This window comes from Antrostomus carolinensis, unplaced genomic scaffold (assembly GCF_000700745.2).
Source record: "Antrostomus carolinensis isolate BGI_N321 unplaced genomic scaffold, ASM70074v2 scaffold40183, whole genome shotgun sequence".
Taxonomy (NCBI): Eukaryota; Metazoa; Chordata; class Aves; order Caprimulgiformes; family Caprimulgidae; genus Antrostomus; species Antrostomus carolinensis.
Genome location: NW_010305206.1, coordinates 1 through 14,762, shown reverse-complemented (window position 1 = coordinate 14,762; position 14,762 = coordinate 1). Strand labels below are relative to the sequence as shown.

The 14,762-nt window shown below is 37.5% G+C and overlaps 1 protein-coding gene across 1 annotated transcript; it reads right to left on the bottom strand.

The window, feature by feature from the left end:
• Positions 1–2,508: 2,508 nt before the first annotated feature.
• ERCC5 (ERCC excision repair 5, endonuclease) lies at positions 2,509–13,816 on the bottom strand (the record flags this gene model as incomplete). Its single annotated transcript, XM_010164716.1, has 10 exons — positions 2,509–3,063; positions 4,388–4,472; positions 5,384–5,584; positions 6,402–6,546; positions 8,238–8,451; positions 10,175–10,294; positions 10,676–10,908; positions 11,315–12,265; positions 12,537–12,744; positions 13,673–13,816. Coding segments are annotated over 10 exons (2,856 nt in total), but the record flags the coding sequence as incomplete, so codon positions are not given.
• Between the last annotated feature and the right edge of the window lie 946 nt (positions 13,817–14,762).

Genomic DNA, 14,762 nt, shown 5'->3' with positions numbered 1-14,762 from the left:
GAATCTTCAGAATAACAAGCAGCATTAGAAACAACTGGGACACAAAGCAGTAAATGCTACACACATCCATCAGCTCATCATCTACCTCAGAAGTATAAAAAAGACAAATTTTCTTCCCATTAGAAGATAAAAATAACAGGTTAATAAACGGTCCCTTTCCATTCTGAAGGACAAGCAATGTTGCATTACAAAATCACTCTGAAAGGTATTTTATGGTCCTCTACATATTTTTTTCCTTCTGAAAACATTCTTTGAGGTACACTCAACCACACAACAACCTGTCTGACTTTAACATACGAATTCAGGAGTACTACAAGCAACTAAACAGTGCAGAACAGCTCAGCTGCTGAGTTATGCCCTGTAAAGTAAATGATATAAAGAAATTCAGAGTAAAAGACACAGACAGGTGAAATATCACCGGCATCCACTGTGTTTCCGTCAACATTACCTGAATCTCTTGCAGCTTTCCACAGATGGTACTCCAACAGAAAAGTCCTTATCTGCCCGGTCGCTGCCCTCCCAGGCGGCCCCAGGCAGAAGCGTGCTCTGAAGCGCGTGTCACGCGTCGCCAACATCCCCACACCAGAAGCAATAATAACTCCCGACAGCTGCAGCTCCAACACAAAGCGGGCGCCACACACCCTGTCGCTTACGTAAGGGAGTGGATTTCGTAACAGCAGTGGGCACCCCGTTGAGGGAGCTCCAACAAATAAACTAATGAACTTTGGAATATTTTTTTTTTACAAAAAGTAGTTAGTGGCACAGTGTTAGTAACCACTCACTGTTACTAAAAAGTAACCAGGGAGTTAAATATAATTCTTCAGAGTCAAAGGGGTCTTCCAAGCACAGAGGGTAACTCACAAAGGCACATTTGTGGCAGGGGTCTGTAAACTCATACTCATGTTGGAATGCAGAACTGTAACATGGCGCACAACTCCCAAAATCCTAGCTCACTTCTACCCCATGAGACAGCTGTCACCGTGTCACATATGCATACCACCACCCTTTTGTCTGCAAAAGATGCACATTCGCTCAACAGACCGCCAACGCTTCCTGCCATGGGAGCAAATACAGGTATCTCTTAAGACTTCTCTTATTTAGACCGTCATCAATTCAGGTCAGGAACTGCCTCTTCCCTTACCCAATTTTTAGTAAAACTGGACTCCAACCTCAAATGTAGTTTGTAGGTGTTACTGAAAAACAATAAAATATTGTGTAAGAATACTATACAGAACCCAAGGTCTCTGTACTTTAGCGTACTTGGCAGAAGGAATTAATAGGTGTTCTGCATTTAGAAACTATCAAACAAATCACTGAGACCCAATCTGCAGTTTTAAAGCAAAATTCAGTGATACTCACGAGTGGTTCAGAAAACACTGCTCTAAACAGGCTGTCCAGTTGAGAATTTTCTTAAAATATGATAATATTTTACAAAAGTTATATCAAAAGGGATAGTTTTTTGCCCAGTAAACACTGTGCATTTAGTTTTAGGCTCTCCACATCTATAAGGGCCAAATCCTACACATTTCACCTCAGTCCTTCATCCTTTTAGGGGAGGCTAATGTTTCATATGAAACTTAATTGTATGGACTTGAACACTCAAACAATGAATCAATGAGAACTTAAGTAGAAACATTAAATGAGAAGACAAAATAAGCAAGGAGGAGGACTAAAATGTAACATAAAACCACAAGTATGACCAGCAGCATTCAGTGCTTTCCCTTCTTAATCTGCAGGAGCTACAAATAAATTCTATAATCGCTCAGAGAGACAGGTGAGGTGTGGGGAGGGGGAAGTCTGAGCCCAACACATTGTTTCTCTCACAAATTAATCCGATACGTGCTGCAACCAGCGGGCACCTCCGAACATCACTCTTGCAGTCAAATTCCATCTTTGGACACAGTCATGTAACTCCACATCGAGGAACACGACATTTACATTCAGAACAAAAAATTACAGCAACTCAGATTATATAAGGACTTACTCTACTGTGTGGTTTTCTGTGAGATTTTGTGAGGGCTTACACTGCCTCTTGAATGGTTCGACAAGCAACACTACTTTGAGCACAAAACTTTTGAGATTGGCATAATGAAGGGAATAAGGAAAACAATACTAATTGAGCTGATTTTCTAACTCAGCAACTAGAAATATTCCAAGTTGCTTTCAAAATTTCAGTTAAGTTTTCAGTTAAGGAAGCAACAGGTTGTGTGTGACGTTTAACAGCTATCTCACCTCAGAATGCAAATGAATGGGCATCACATTTTGGCTCAATTTTAAAATCTCAAAACAGAAAACTTATATGAAGCCAAATCTAGATCTTTACGAATAAACGTGCTAATATTTTTTTTTCCATCATTTAGAATCCCTCCTATTTACATTCTAGACACAAAATACATGACAAATAGGGTTATTTTATTATTTATCAAAAATTCATTACAATATTTACAAAGCTTAAGTCTTAAAAAACCACATGCATACAGTCCCTCTTTTTTACAGGGTTTTTTTTTTTTAAGACTTTTTCTTTTTTATTCCTTTCTTATTCTGTGATTTCCTTTTTCTGCCCTCAAACACAGGTTTGGCAGTCACCATGACTACACCTTCCAGTTCTTCATCCTCACCACTTGAGCTACTGCACCCCTTTCTCTCTTTATGGTCTGCTGTCTCCAGTGCAGAGACATTTTTCCTCTTTTTGCTCCTGCCTAAATCTCTGCTTTCCAATTCTTCTACTGAGGAGTCACTAGAAGTTTCTGAAAGATGCAAATTCCCAATAAAACCACCTCCATATAAATGTTCTTTTCTGGAATCTGAATGTTTTCTTCTCTTTCCACCTTGGGTTTTTGTTGCCATAGCATGATGATTTCCACAGCCTGCAGTACCTTCCCCTTTCCCTTCCTCATGCTGTTTACATTCCCTCTCCATAACACCAGCTGCCTCCTGAATTTCATCAGCTGCTTCTTTTTCCTTTCTCTTCAGAGAAGCCACAGCTCTGCGCAGTCTCTGACTTTTAATAGCTAGTTTTTCATGCTGTGCAAGTCTGAAGAATGAATCAATTCGAAGCTGAGTCTATAAAAAATAAAACAGAGAAATGCCTTTGGATGTTTTTGTGATGGGAATTCAGTTGTTATCTCAGCTATACTATAAAGCATCCCAAATTAAAGCAGGACAAAGGACTACTTAATTTAATATGCATGCAAATAGATGTGAACAATAAGATGCATTATTCTAGTAATACCTATACTTTATCATAAATTATGCAACAAGAACCTTGACAGAAACTAAATAAGCAAACTCCAGTGAAATTTTATAAGCACTGTGCTACTGATGATTAGACATATGTTGCTATTTGCAACCTTAATAGAGAGAATCTCTGTAGTAGTGCTCTTAAGTATGTCCTTACAAACGCATCCTTAGCTTCAAGCTGTTTAAACAACAGAATGTTTACTAAGCAAATATTGTAAGTGCACTTTGTATTTGCATATGCCAGTGTAATAAAATGCAGTTACTTCATTTAAGTTCATTGTAACACATGCTGCTACAGTATAAAGATTTAAGCATAGAACCAGCAGCAGTCACACACAATGGATCTGTGTTATTTAACCACGGCCAGGCTTACTGTATAGACTAAGCCAGTCCTCTATCTTCTCCCTAACATTGTCTAAGAGAGACAGACACCTCCAAAGAATCTTCTAGTCAACCTGCAAGTATTTGGATTTAACTACCGGTTTTGGTACCTTTCACTCCCTTGAGTGATAGAAAGAACCTAGAACACTGGTTTAGACTACATATCTATCTTGCTTATGGCAAAAGCAGAAAAGAATCTGACCTCAGGTGATGAGTTTTATAACTGACTTCCACACTATCACAGCATGTACCACTACTCACTTTTATTAAAGTTGACAGAACATTTATTTGGAAATTAGAGTAATATTATTAATGGGCACTTGCTCAACAGTTCAGTCTGCACTCCTCCTCAGAGGATATGGATGGTACCCAATGGTCAGTCTCACTTCACCCAAATCTCGGGGCATTTTTTAAAACATTTTTAGAGCCAGCACACTGTCTTTTAAAAGTACTAAAGGTGCTTGAGGTTCCTGTAGTTTCAGCTGCATCTAGAACAAAGAGCAACCTGGACTTGAGATAGGTGCCTGATAGATAACAAAATTTTAAACCAACAATGGGAATTATGCAGCACACCTAAATCATACAGAAATGAAGTCTAGAGAAATTTAATTACTTTCAAATATATATATTAATATTAAAAAACCCCTATAGCCAAATTCCAGTTTCTGATAAATGCATTTTAGATTAAAGCTTTGCTGTTCATTTTTAAATGCTTCTCTTAAAATTTTCCAGTTACCCTTAAACTATGTATAGTTTTATACTTTACCTGCTGCAAGTTCAGCTGTTTTATCACAGGCAAAAGAATTTCATCTATCTTTGTCCTAGACCAGCCAAAGTGATTCTGACAGAATGTGTAGAAAGTTAAGGAACTTCACAAAATGGCAATTACTAGTATTTTGTAAACACAAAAAATGAAAATTCCTCAAAAAACAATGTCTAGAGGAAAGTTACTCTACTTCAAAGCTCTTTCTACCACAAACCCAGAGAAAATACTCTAAGTTATTACAGCTCACTTATGCAGATGGTTTCAGTATTACACTACATATCTTAATCACATTGTTACATCTCTATTAGATACAGAACTTTTTCTCTAATATCAACGTTTCCAAAAGCATGTCTTGGTGAGGACAGAACTCATTTTGGCTGTATGGTACTGCCACAAGACAAAATACCTGTAAGTAAACCTTACTTTCACACTTGTACACACTGGAAGTTTCATTTACTGTTTAAAATACTGTTAGATCTGCATCCATTGCCATCTGCTTTTCAACAATTCACTGCAGCTCAAGCTGCAATGGATGCAAGAAATAGACATTATTGCAAGAAATGCAGTGAATAACCAGGGATAAAGTGTAGACTGAATTATCACTGCTGACCACGTTTTGAAACTTATTTGTGAAAGACGGGAAACATACCAGGAGTGTGCAAACAATCCCACTTTAAGTCTAGAAAGAAGCACAGCACAGTTACTGAAGCATAACATCACATCAAAACAGCCAGTCCAGTTATGAGACTCTCTTTGCACGCAAAGAGAAGCGGCCCACTCTCTGAGGAAGGCAGAGCAGCCCCGAGTGCCACACATGCATACCTGCATTCCCTTCCATTCCAGAGCTGAGATCATTATAGGAGAGTGCATGCAGGCAGTGCTGGAGGCCCCTCATACCAATGAGATGTTAAGAATTTGACACTCTGTTACTGACTCACTAACAAGCCTTTTGAACTTTCATCTGAGTACTTTTAGCTAACTACAGTGAAAGGATATTCTCTGATCTGCTCTACATCAGGCTTCCCCCAGGTGAACGAACCCCTTGTCTCATCCACCACAGGCTTCAGGTATGCTTCTGCCACTGCTGGATTTGGGAAACCTGCAGAAAGCTGCAGCTCCCGGAGCTTCTTCTTGACCTTGGTATCGTGTGGGTTAGGTCTCAATTTCTTATTCTTCTGAGCCTCATTCCACCACTCACTGAAAAACAGAGGAAAGCAATCATTTGCCTCCATAAAATATAATTTGGAATATAAAGAGCCACCATGCTAGTTCCAATAGCCTTAGTCTCCCTACTTCAGTTACTACATGAGATGAGGTAGGAAATTTCCAAATAAAAATGGACAAAGGGCCATATAATCTGAAAGTAGAAAAGACAAAACATGTACAGTAAATGCAGCCATTGTAAGTCATGGTAGCAAACATCACCTGGATTCCCCATAAGCTGCCAAACAGAAGCCCTAAATTCAGCCTCACTTGGGAAGAACGTTCCACATGTAACGATCATTTTTGCAGGGCTTTTGGTACACACAAAAACCCCAAAAAAACAAACAAAAAAACTCCTGCTGTTGTAAATACAACTGACTTGGCCCTCTTCAAATCTTGTTCTTTCCCACAGCCTACCTGTCTGTCTCTTTCCAGGTCATCCATTCCTCACTCATCAAGTCATCAAGTCTTTTTTTCTCTACGATCAAGCTACAGCACCTTCTCACAAACTCAGGGAGAAACAACCTCCACTCCACTAGGGATCCAACGCTGCAAGGAACTCAAGAAGCAGTTGCACAGTTCTACACCTGCTCTATTGTCTTCAATAGTCTCACTGGAATTGCTGTATCAACATGTCATCATATTTACTTGCCATTTCAAATAGTGATATATTGGAGTCACATATTTTACAGTTAACTCAGTCTCCTTAATGATGGTCATGTGTTTTATTGTATGCTTAAGCAGCAGAAAAGTACACTCACTAATATTCATATTATGGAAAGACAAAAAACCAAAACATGACAAAGCATACGCAAATTTTAAGAGAGGTTCCAATCCATGCCCAGGAAATTCATTCAAAATCTCCATCGCTGTTACAAAGCCAACATTTGGGATGCCCTCAGTGTAGTCACTGCCAAGCAAGTATGCCAAATTAATTAGCTTGTTTCGATCCAACCCTGGAAAAGAAAGTGCATGAACCAAATAAAACCAGTGGATTCAGCATCTGTTCTTTTACAATTTAAAAAAATAATATATTATCTGAAAGGCAAAAACCAAAAGGTACACAAAGGCATTAACTCTGTAAAATTACATTTAATTCAACATCAGAATTTGGTACATTGTATTCTGGAGCAGTGTCAATATTCTACTGCTAGCTCAAGCACCAATAGTCCTAAACTGGCAAATACATCTTGCCAAAATTAAAACATTACAACATAAAGACCATTGGGAAATTGTGGATTTCTAAAAGCTAAGATATATTATTTTACATATATTTCTCCAGTTACTGTCCTTTTTCTCATCTAATGCTGACCTGAATTTAATAACTCCTGAATCAGAAATAAAAACATTCAAGTCCTCAATTTTGAATTCTAGTCCATAATATCAATGCCTCCGCTTCTTAAAAATGTTCCCAAACTGGAAGCCATTTGCTCTGTGCTAGTGCAGTTACTAAGTGGACAAAAAGAGCCTGTGAGACAGCTAGAAAGAACTCTGCTGGCCACTTCAACTTGATACGCTGCAAGATCTGGGGCGACCAGACTGATTTTTCAGTGACTAGCCTCAGGAGTTTAGATTTAAAAAATAATAATAAAAAAAATCAGTGAAGAAAAGAAGGGATGTGTGTCTAAGCACACAAAGCAAGACCATCAGCATGCTAGTCTGGATATCCACCAACTGTCGAGAGAAGAGTTTTGCAATGCATGGAAAAGCAGTAGAAATACAACATGGCAGAGGAATGCAACATGAAGACCAGTGGTGACTATTTTTCCCCAATAAATAAAAGCTCTGGTTTATTAAATTAATAACAGCTAAAAACTAGCTAAAAATCACACATGTGCTTTTACAGCAATCCTTTCCAAGCAAGCCTTTCCAGTAGCATACCTAAGTAGGTATAAGTAGGGGAAAAAGTATTTCATCCTATTTGCTGAAAGAAGAAACTAAAGACATCTTTTTCACCACATAAAAATGTGGTGAAATTTTACACGCTGAAGACATTAAAATATTATTTCCAAGTCTATAACCTCTCTCAACTTTGAAAATGTCAAAACTCATCTTAACACAGTTCTGCTTAAACATGGCACAAGAAAATGCTAAAAGTGGCTCATATTTTCCTTAATACACTATGTGAGACTGAAGCTTAGTAGTTCAATATGATTAGCAACAATTTCATTAGACTTGTACAAGAGCAATCTGAAAAAATAAAAAGCTGTCAGTATTAACTAAATTAAAAACATTTTACAGAGCATATATGTATGCTGGATCCTCTTCTAATACATTATGTGTCAGCATGTCCAAAATTAACATCCATTTCCAGAAGACTGCAAATTTGATGACATCAGAATATAATTTTCCCATCATATCAGAAAAGTCACGCTGACATTTACGCAGAAACTGGTACTGTAGTTCATACTTCCAGCCTTGATGATCATCACACTAACTCAGTGTATTAAATGCAGGTGTCTGCAAATTCAGATGGGTCATCTGGCAGTAAAAACAACCACCCAACTGAACGTCTTTAGACTTTCCAAAGAACAGGCATTGTAGCAACAGATACACAAAATTCTGTAGGAAATAACACTTCAAAAAGATACAGTCTTTAACAAGACAGTGCTGCCATGTATCTAACAAATCAATCCCTGAGGCTTACCTAGCTGGTTCTGAAAATCAACACACTGATAATATTCCACATATTTGTTTTGACTGAAGAAATTTTTATAAACATGTCGTGCGCCAAACAACCAAACATCGCTGTCGTCAGTGATTGTCCCAGAAGTCTGATCAGTGAGGTCCAACAGGGCACACTGTGCCTCCGCCTCCATCGGAGCTTCGATATACGGAATGCCAAACAGACGGAGAAGCTCCTGTAGGACAGAGAGAAATCACTTTGTATTACACCTGAAAAATTAACTTCTCTATACTCCTGCTTGACTCAGAACTGCAAGATTCACACTCACTCATCTCACGTAGATAGTGCCACAGAAGTCAAGCACTACTTCATCACACTACTACTACACAGTTTGAGAATCTGCTATCTTAATTACACCAGCATACTTAAGTATTGTCCTTTCCATAACATGGAGAAAAGTCCATCCCTTACAATTATGTGGGCTCCAGGAAAGAAAGATGCAGGTTAAAAAATATCAGTCATCACCTTAGCTCCAAGTACGAAAGCATATGAGAAACACATCAAGCAGGAAACCGTGGGCAGACTAATCTATCCTTTGAATGGAGTTTTGAAACACATGTTATTTTGATGCCTTTTACACAATTTGCTTTTACAGAATACATTATTTAACCTCAGTTAAAACACACACACTAAGTTTACAGGCTTCTGTTAGTTACACAATTCCAGATTACATCATCTCTAGAAATTATGTTTTCCATTTACTCTCCTGCTCCCTAGCTTAGCACTGCAAAAGCTAAGGTGCTAAATGTATTTTATATATACATATTTGATATGTACACATATACATGCACACATACACACTTTTTTTTTTTCCACTGTTTCACTGCAGCTGTTTTTTGTGCCCTGACAAAGTCAGTCTCAAGACTTAAAACTTTTACTGTAATAAAAAGCAAGAGCACAAGGTCAGAAGACTTGCAAGTATAATGGTGTATCTCCATTATATAAGCATCTAATATTACAAAAGCACAATCTACAGGCCTTTAAAAAAATCATGTGAAGAAACACGTTACTGTAATAAAAAGCAAGAGCACAAGGTCAAAAGACCTGCAAGTATAATGGTGTATCTCCATTATGTAAGCGCCTGATATTACAAAAGCACAATCTACTGGCCTTTAAAAAAAATCATGTGAAGAAACACTTATGAGCAAATATTTAAAAAGGAAATAAACATTTCAGTTGTTTTAAGACTACCCAAATTATCCCTTTTATGCAAAGAAAATAAAAGCATTTCTATATTTCTCAGAATTAATTTATTAGTACAAGTTTATTACATCATAGATACCATCACTAGTCTACTATATTACAGATATGTTAACCCCAACATATTGTATTGCAAGTAGTCCTTGCACCAGACTGCATTAACCTTTAAATGCTGATACTGAACCAGAAGTTACAGGCTTATGCAGGTGCTACTGGTGAGATCACTCAAAATCAATTACCCAGGACACCAACCTAGGTTCCATACAGGCTTCTTTTAAGTCTTTATCTTTTAATCCCTAGGAGAAATCACAATTTACCTAACATCCAGATTAGATCAATTCCATACTGCTGAATATCATTTCCTAGTATCTTTTTATTCAATTTGCATCTTTCACAGTAAGAAGGAAAGATCAAACTGGCCCAACCTTTAAAAGTTGGTGCTTAATTTTTTTTATTCATAGTTTTATTATTATTTTATAATGTTGTAACAGTTTTTGAAAACTGTCGGAATCCCAGATTCTCTCTATACTTTCAATATTTTAAATCAAGCAGACTGAAGAAAACAAGCTCTCAAGAAGAAAAAAGGTGACCTGTAATTAAGCAAAATTACTAATAGCTTTTGAGGAAATGTCTGACTGGGGTGGAGCGAGAAGACTATATAATACTGTATCAAATCAAAATGATTCACCAAATACTACCTGGCTTTCAAAGAACATCTGTCCTGTTACAGAAGCAGCAATGCGTTCCTGCTGCTGTTTTTGAGCCTGAAGCACATTCTGCTCAGCAGAAAGGTCCTTTTCTAATTCTTCCAGTTCTTCCTGAAAAATAAAACAAGATTTTAATAATTTCAAGAATGTAGTGCTTTCCTGAACTAAGTATACCTAAGTATCCAACTATAATTATTCTAGTAGTATATGCTCCATTAAATCAGGCTTGGAAATTGTCATAGCTTCTCTAATGCAGTAAATTGTAAGACCAGAGATAGGTCTATTCATCAGAGTGCTAAACTCTTACAGTTCCCCTCTGATTTCAAAGACATTGTGATTAACTTACATCTTTAAAGAAAAATCCATTCCCACGGAATTAGAAACATATGAGAAAGCAATGAAACACTAAGAAGCTGTCCAGTGGTTTTCCTTAAAAACTACTTGAGGACAAGGCACTTCATTACTAGCTTAAAACAAGTAACAAGGAGTTACCAAACTGATGTCTTGCCACTCATTCTCTGCGTCTTTACCATCATCTTCTCTTTCAACATTCTGATTGTTTGCCAACTGCAATTCATCAGACTCCTTCAGCAAGTCCTGTGTGACAGTATCATGTCTGTCCACCTCCACTTCTGGAAGTGCTGTTTCATCACCCAGCCTTTCATCATATTTTGTAGAAAACTCAGCATCATTACTGATTTCAGTATCCACTTCGATAAAGCTTCCTATTAAAGGAAAACAAAGATTTCAACATTTTGCTGCCTGTTTAAAAATCAGTATTTAAATGTGGTTTTAATTTGGGCAGTGATTTTTTTTTTCACTACATGCAGTAAACAGATGTAAGAATTGGGAAACTACAGAAACCAAGGGGTTGACCATTAATACACCAGTTAAGCAAGTTCAGTGTACAGAACAGCAGGCTTTCCTGCGTCTCCATACTCTATAGTCAGGTTTCAATGACAAAACATAACACCAAGGGGAAAAACATAGCTCAGATTTTCTTCCCACCTCCCCCATATGTAGGAGTAGATGCATTCTAAAACATTTCTTACTAGGAAAAGAGCTTAACTTCAACTGACTACAAATACAATAAGGTCCTATTTTCTTTTTACACAATTCAAAAGCACATACCATCAGAATCACTGTCTTCAGACTGTGATATCCCTTCTCTTTCCTCCTCAGGACCTTCTGTTTCTGGAAAAAGTCTAATATCCTTTTGTCCCTCAGACACATTCTCTTCTGTTTGCAAAATTACTTCCTCTGTATTTTCAGAAATTTTCAAGTTTTCCTCATTTTTAGAAAGGTCTGTTGTTTCAGCATGAATCAAAGCCCCTATGCTACTTTGCATGGGGGAACAGCTTGGCTTCTGTGTGCACGAGTTTAAATCCTTATCTCCCAAAGAATTTAAGTCCATTTTGGAACCAGTTTCTTCTTTGCCTAGATCTTCTTTGCCTTTTCTATTATTGTCAATACAAGAATAGTTTTCAGCTCTGGATATACTGGTGTCCTTGGGTGTAATATGATTTTTTTCCAATTCCTGGTTCTTTTGTTCAAATTCAGTGTCTTGCATAATCAATTGTTTTGATGACTTAATTGTCAATGTAGGTATTTTTTTTCCCTCACTAACTTCAGGAATCTGATCTTCCTCATCTGAGCTACTAAGCAGAAAATCCTTCACTGCTGATCTTTCTGGTAGCACTCCATCGGTTCTAACAGTAGCAGCTTCCTCACTTTTATTATCATCACTCAGAGCTTGCTGAATTGCCTGTAGCGTTCTTGGAGACACACTGCCTTCCTCTGCTACAGACTGGTTCATGTTCAGTCGTCCTGTATCTTCATCCCCCAGTTCTTCTTCTGAGTTGCTTTCTACCATAGCTGCCTGGATAGCAAGCAAAGTCCGAGGAGAGGGTGGTGCTGTCACCACATTGTTATCTTTCTCTGTCTGCAACTTGTCAGATGCAACTAGCTTTGCATTAGCAGGAGATTCATTGATTTTATTCGATTTAGTAAATTCAAGTATTTTTGATGAGGGTCCTGCAGTAGTTTCCAAGTCTCTACTTGTAGCTTCTTTTGCTTGAATACCTGAAATAAAGTTTTTTGTTGATTTTTTTTTTTATAAAACTGCTTTACACTAACACCCCATTTTACATAATGAATGTCATTATATGAAGATTAATAAATCAGTTTTATACACGTTTACAGATCACAGTTTATTATGTCTAACAGTAATGCACACTTCATACAAAGTATTGGCTACATGCACCTGTGAACAACATTCAGGTTTTTCCTTAAAACCAACAGCTACAGACTACACACACCAAACGAGGTTTTACAAAATGAAGACCTGACATACCCTTTATCAGGATATAGTGAGAAGTATCTTCAGAGACTACCCTCCTAGATTCCACTTCTTTCACAAAACCACCTTCATTTTCATATTGTGTTTGGATTTCACCCGAGTGCTGTTGACTCAATTCTTTTTGTACGTTTTCTATGCACCGATTGAGGTTGCTTTTCTTAAGCAAACCCCTAAGCTGGTACTGGGAAAAGTCATTGGCCTCCTTAAAAAAAAAAAAGAACAAAACAAAAACAAACCAAAACAACCAACCAAGTCAATTTAAATAAAATGCCACTAGCTGCACCTCTTAAGCAAGTTCACTTACCACACTCTGGAGAGCCTTTTAAGAGTTTCCTTCAAGCAGGTTAACATTTGTCTTTTACTGACTGCTACACTCCCAAGCAGCAGCAACACTAACCTGGTAGCACACAACAGTTCTAACAGGTACTCTTAGGTAGTTCTGAATGCTGGCTAAACATAGTGGGATCACAACGATGTGAGCAACAAAACAGCTGGCTAAAGGAGCTGGTTCCCATCTTAAAAACAATGCAATTAAAACAGAATCCACTTGTGGATGGCTTTAAGATAATGGTCCTTAGCTTACACTTGGGCACAAGCTATCATTTGATCTGATGTATATGGTACTCTTACAATCTAACTGTGCTCTGGAAAAGCTATTGTAGAGGTGGCACTCTAGGACTCCCCATTTCTCTCTGAATGGTTTCAGTAACACATCTGCCTAAGCTACAAAAGCCTGTTCCCAGCTCCCACTTCCCTTAACAACCGGAGGGTCGGCAATCCAAGCTGCACTCATGCTGCCTGGTTCATCCACACCAGTAGTACAATCTTGGAATTGAAATCTTGGGCATAATGCTGATGAGGCAGGAGACACGGGATGATTTTTTCCATTCATGCCAAACTGAATTAGCTCTGCCACTTTTGGTGGAAAGCAAGAGACAGGACTGAATACACACAAGGAAAGGCTCTGTTAAAGTAATTATCTTGTTGGGATTTTTTCCCCTCAGCATAACATTTCTTATTAAATAGGCCTAGGGGTAAAGCTTTCCAGATGTGATAATCTTATGTAGCCTTCATCTGCATTAATGGCAACAGCTTCATTCTGATGGCTTGAAAATAATTTTAAATATTACCTCTGGCATTGCTTCAAATAATGTTCTTTTTCGCTTTGTGAATTCTTTCACATCAGTCAAGATCTCATGTTTTATCTCTGGAGGCAGCTTGTTGAAATCTTCTGATTCAATATCTACAGAATGAGGATTTGCATATAACTCTTCCTACAAAAATGGAAAAAAACATAAACATGTATTTTAGATTGCAGTACAGCAAGAACATTTTAGAGCATTATTCCAAACAACAAAAAACCCCATAAAATCTTTGTTGCTACTTCCAATACTGTGAAGAAAACAGTTAAGAAAAAAAACCTCATGACTACCTAATAAAATGAAGTGTGTTATTATTGATGTACACTATATAGAGAAATTTGGTTTTATTCTTTTTACAAAAAGATATTTAATATAAAACACAGAAGCAGGCCTCCAGCTTCAGCTAGTCTGATTTTATCCTTCGGACAAGGTTCTCCTATGAATGTGAACTACTTCCAAGATAAACAGTATTTCCAAGAGATTTTTTTTTTTTTTTTTACTTTCATGAAAGCAAGGATAATTCTATTATTCATTATACCTTCTTCTTAGGTTATGTTTCTTTTTTCCTCTTCCCATAAGATCGGCACCTCAAAAGGGAATACAGAATTTCTTTGTGAAAACTCAAGGACCAAAGTGCTTCAATATCAATTCATATTTGGAGAAGCATGGGAATTTTGTTAAAAATGCTGTCTTGTATGTGCACAAATGCACACATTTCAACTATATTACCACAAAAACCAATTTCTTCTCCACATGTCCAGAGAAAGTAGTTAAAAGAAAAAAACAACCAAAAACCTTAAGAAATTCCTATTCTGCTGTATTCCAGTGGAGAAAATTACATTTATACATCTTCATTAGTATGAATTCATTAAAATTAACTTGTTTGCTTGATAAGCAATGCTATAGTAAGACCTATGCCTCTAAATACAAACTGGGCAATGAGTGGCTTGAGACCAGCTCTGAAGAGAAGGACTTGGGAGTGGTGGTGAACGAGAAGCTGAACATGAGCCGGTAATGTGCACTTACAGCCCAAGCGGCCAGTAACCCTATACTGGGCTGCATCAAGAGAAGCGTGGCC